Source organism: Triticum urartu, chromosome 7A (assembly GCF_056163025.1).
Source record: "Triticum urartu cultivar PI428250 chromosome 7A, HENAU_Tu73, whole genome shotgun sequence".
Lineage (NCBI taxonomy): Eukaryota > Viridiplantae > Streptophyta > Magnoliopsida > Poales > Poaceae > Triticum > Triticum urartu.
This window is the reverse complement of record NC_141879.1, coordinates 686835319-686838637: the sequence shown is the minus strand read 5'-3', so window position 1 is coordinate 686838637 and position 3319 is coordinate 686835319. Positions and strand designations below refer to the sequence as shown.

The window sequence follows — 3319 nt, the reverse complement described above, 5'->3', positions numbered from 1 at the left end:
CCATGGAACTATATATAACAAACAAACATAAAAGTAAGGAAATTATACAAATAAATATCTAAATCATACAAATAAGATTTATTTTTTACAAAAAGGATAAGGACAAGAGGCTCACCAAGGTGGTGCCAGCGACGGGACGGCGTTGGCGATCGACGGCGGTGAGGACGAGGATGGGAAGTCACTAAGTAAAACACATCTACACATATGCAAACTAAGAAGTTAATTTGAGCTCAAATTGCATATAAATCAAATAAACTCCCACGTAATTACTCCCGCACTAAAACCGACAAATCACTGTACTTATAGAGCTCGAAACGAGTTAAACTAGCAACGAGATATGAAAGAATGAAGTTGCTAACCTTTTAGAACCCATGGATAGATGGAGTGCCTCAAATCTTGAAAATCTTGGCAAAAATGGAGGATGAACTCGAGCTATGGTAAGGAAACAGAGAGGAGAGAAAGGAGAAAGTTTGGACTCGGGCTGGACAAAGCATCTATATATAGGGATATCTTTAGTCCCAGTCGGTATCACCAACCGGGACTAAAGGTCTATCTCTAGTCCTGGTTGGTGATACCAATCGGGACTAAAGGGGCCCAGCCTGCCGCCACCCCTTTAGTCTCGGTTGGTATCGCCAACAGGGACTAGAAGTCCCATATGAACCGGGACTAAAGGAGATCGTGCCCCCGTACACTCCTAGCCGTTGGAACCGGGACTAATGTTTACATTAGTCATGGGCCCAAACCCAGCCGAGACTAATGCTCTGGATCAAAGATAGGTTTTCTACTAGTGAAAAATAAAAAATTAAATATAAATACATAATATCCATAAATAAAATTTATTAATATTTTTGAAAGTTTAGTAATGTTAATGCAATCCATTTGTTGATAAAGCAAACAATTCAAATAGTTGGACATGTTTTTTTCAACTAATTTTATATGATATACACAGTATCATAACTATGAACTACATAAGAAACATGTGCTTTTGAAAAATGTGCTATTTTAAGCCACACCTCAAAGGAATGTGATTTAATAACTATTTTTGCACTCTCTTAGAACTTTTGTTAATGTTTCTCCCAAAAAATGGAATTTTTGAAAAAAAAATATTTTTTTTCGATTTTACTGTTCACCAAGCTCATTTGAGTTCAGGAGCAGAAAAGCACTTTCGATCAAGACCTCCATTTTTTAGATTCGAGTGGTCAGTTTTTTTTTCTGAAGATAGTGTAGTGATCAGCTTTTCATTTTTGTGGGGAGGGAAGTGCAGTGGTCAGCTGGAAGCACAACTCCCCAAAAGAGAAAACCGTCTGTAGGACGGAAGCCCAAGTCAGCCCATCTTATCGTATTTTCTGCAGCTCGGCCCGTCTTAAGATTGATGGTTCCGCCATCCACCCGGCGCCCATGTTCCTTCCGAGCCGTGTACCTGGTTGCTCGATCTGACCGGAGCAACTGACGCGCGCGCTCCCCGCCACGCCAGTCGCCCGAAGGATCCACCATCCGCCACCTTCGGCGGCTCGCCGGAACCCAGAGCCCTCGCATCACGCCGTCGCAGTCTCAGAACTCCGGTGATCTGGCTCCATCCGCCAGCCGATGCCGCCCGCGCCGCCGCTCCGGTGCCGCCTCGTGCTCCCGCTCGCCGCCTTCGTCTCCGTTCCGTTCCTGCTCCCACTCACTCTCCCCCTCCTCCTCCTGCTCCGCCCCTCTGCCACCTCCCCGCACGCCCTGTCCTCCCACCGCCTCTCCTGGCTCCCGTCCATTCGCGTCTCGCATCCGTCACCACCGCCACGGACGGCACGAACGCCAACCCCGCCGGCACAAGCGACGTCGTCACCTTCTCCACCGCCGCCGCGGCCGCTGACACAGACGGCGTCACCTCTCCCACGTCCCACACCGCCGCCCAAGGCAGCCGATCGCGAGAAATCCGAACGGTGCAACATCTACGACGGGACGTGGGTCCCGGACGACGACGAGGAGCCGACGCGGCTGCTGTACGCGCCGGGCACGTGCCCGTACGTGGACGAGGCATACGCGTGCGCGTCCAACGGGCGGACGGACGACGGGTACACGCGGTGGCGCTGGGCGCCGCGCCGGTGCCGGCTCCCCAGGTTCAACGCGACGGACCTGCTGTGGAGGCTGCGCGGGCGGCGGCTGATGCTGGTGGGCGACTCCATGAACCGGAACCAGTTCGAGTCCATGCTCTGCATCCTCCGGGCGGCGCTCCCCGACAAGTCGAGGATGTTCGAGACCCACGGGTACCGGATCTCCAAGGGCCGCGGCTATTTCGTCTTCAAGTTCCAGGTAAACTCCATGGCGAAGTCGTCAATCGAGCAAACTCCAGTGGTCGAAGGTTGAACGATGGATTCTTGTAGGATTTTGACTGCACGGTGGAGTTCGTGCGGTCACATTTCCTGGTCCGGGAAGGGGTGCGGCTGAACCGGCATGGGAACTCTAACCCGACCCTCCAGATCGACCGAATCGACAAGACGGCCGGTCGGTGGAAGAAGGCCGACGTCCTCGTCTTCAACACCGGCCACTGGTGGACGCACGGCAAGACCGCCAGGGGGTACGTCACGTACCGCCGGAGATTCCATTGATTTGCTCCTCTTCAGCAGGCTCAAATCATCGATCGATAAAACAGTAGATGAACAACTAATGTCAATAATTGCGTGCAGCACCAACTACTACATGGAAGGCGACACGCTGTACCCCCAGTTCAACTCGACGGAAGCCTACCGGAGAGCCCTCAGGACATGGGCGCGGTGGGTCGACAAGAACATGGACCCCAACAAGAGCCTCGTCTTCTACCGGGGATACTCGATGGCGCATTTCAGGCACTGATCACAATTAGAACTTGGTTCTAGCACACATGTTTCAGTTCGAGCTGGATCTGACGAGTTCTAGCACACATGTTTGCCGTCGCCGGCCGCGGCGGGATGCAGGGGAGGGGAGTGGGACTCAGGCGGGTCGTGCAGCGGCGAGACCGAGCCGGCGTTCAGGGGGTCCGTGGTGGACAGCTACCCGGAGAAGATGCGGATCGTGGACGAGGTGGTGGCGCGGATGCGGTTCCCCGTGCGGCTGCTCAACGTCACGAGGCTCACCAGCTTCCGCAAGGACGCCCACCCGTCGCTCTACGGCATGGCGCCGGACAAGAGGAGGAACGTGTCCAAGAGGAAGCAGGACTGCAGCCACTGGTGCCTCCCCGGCGTGCCCGACGCGTGGAACGAGCTCATCTACGCGTCGCTCGTCTTGGAACCCAACCCCAGCTCATGGGACAAATCATAGCTAGTAGATGAGATCATGCATGAGAATGAGATACACATCA

General features: G+C 53.3%; 1 protein-coding gene across 1 annotated transcript; it reads left to right on the top strand.

Annotated features, from left to right (window-relative positions):
• Positions 1–1491: 1491 nt before the first annotated feature.
• TBL5 (TRICHOME BIREFRINGENCE-LIKE 5) lies at positions 1492–3319 on the top strand. Its single transcript, XM_048684183.2, has 4 exons — positions 1492–2295; positions 2367–2560; positions 2670–2828; positions 2937–3319. The coding sequence occupies exons 1-4, from the start codon at positions 1588–1590 to the stop codon at positions 3277–3279; spliced, it is 1404 nt and encodes a 467-aa protein (XP_048540140.2). The 5' UTR covers positions 1492–1587; the 3' UTR covers positions 3280–3319.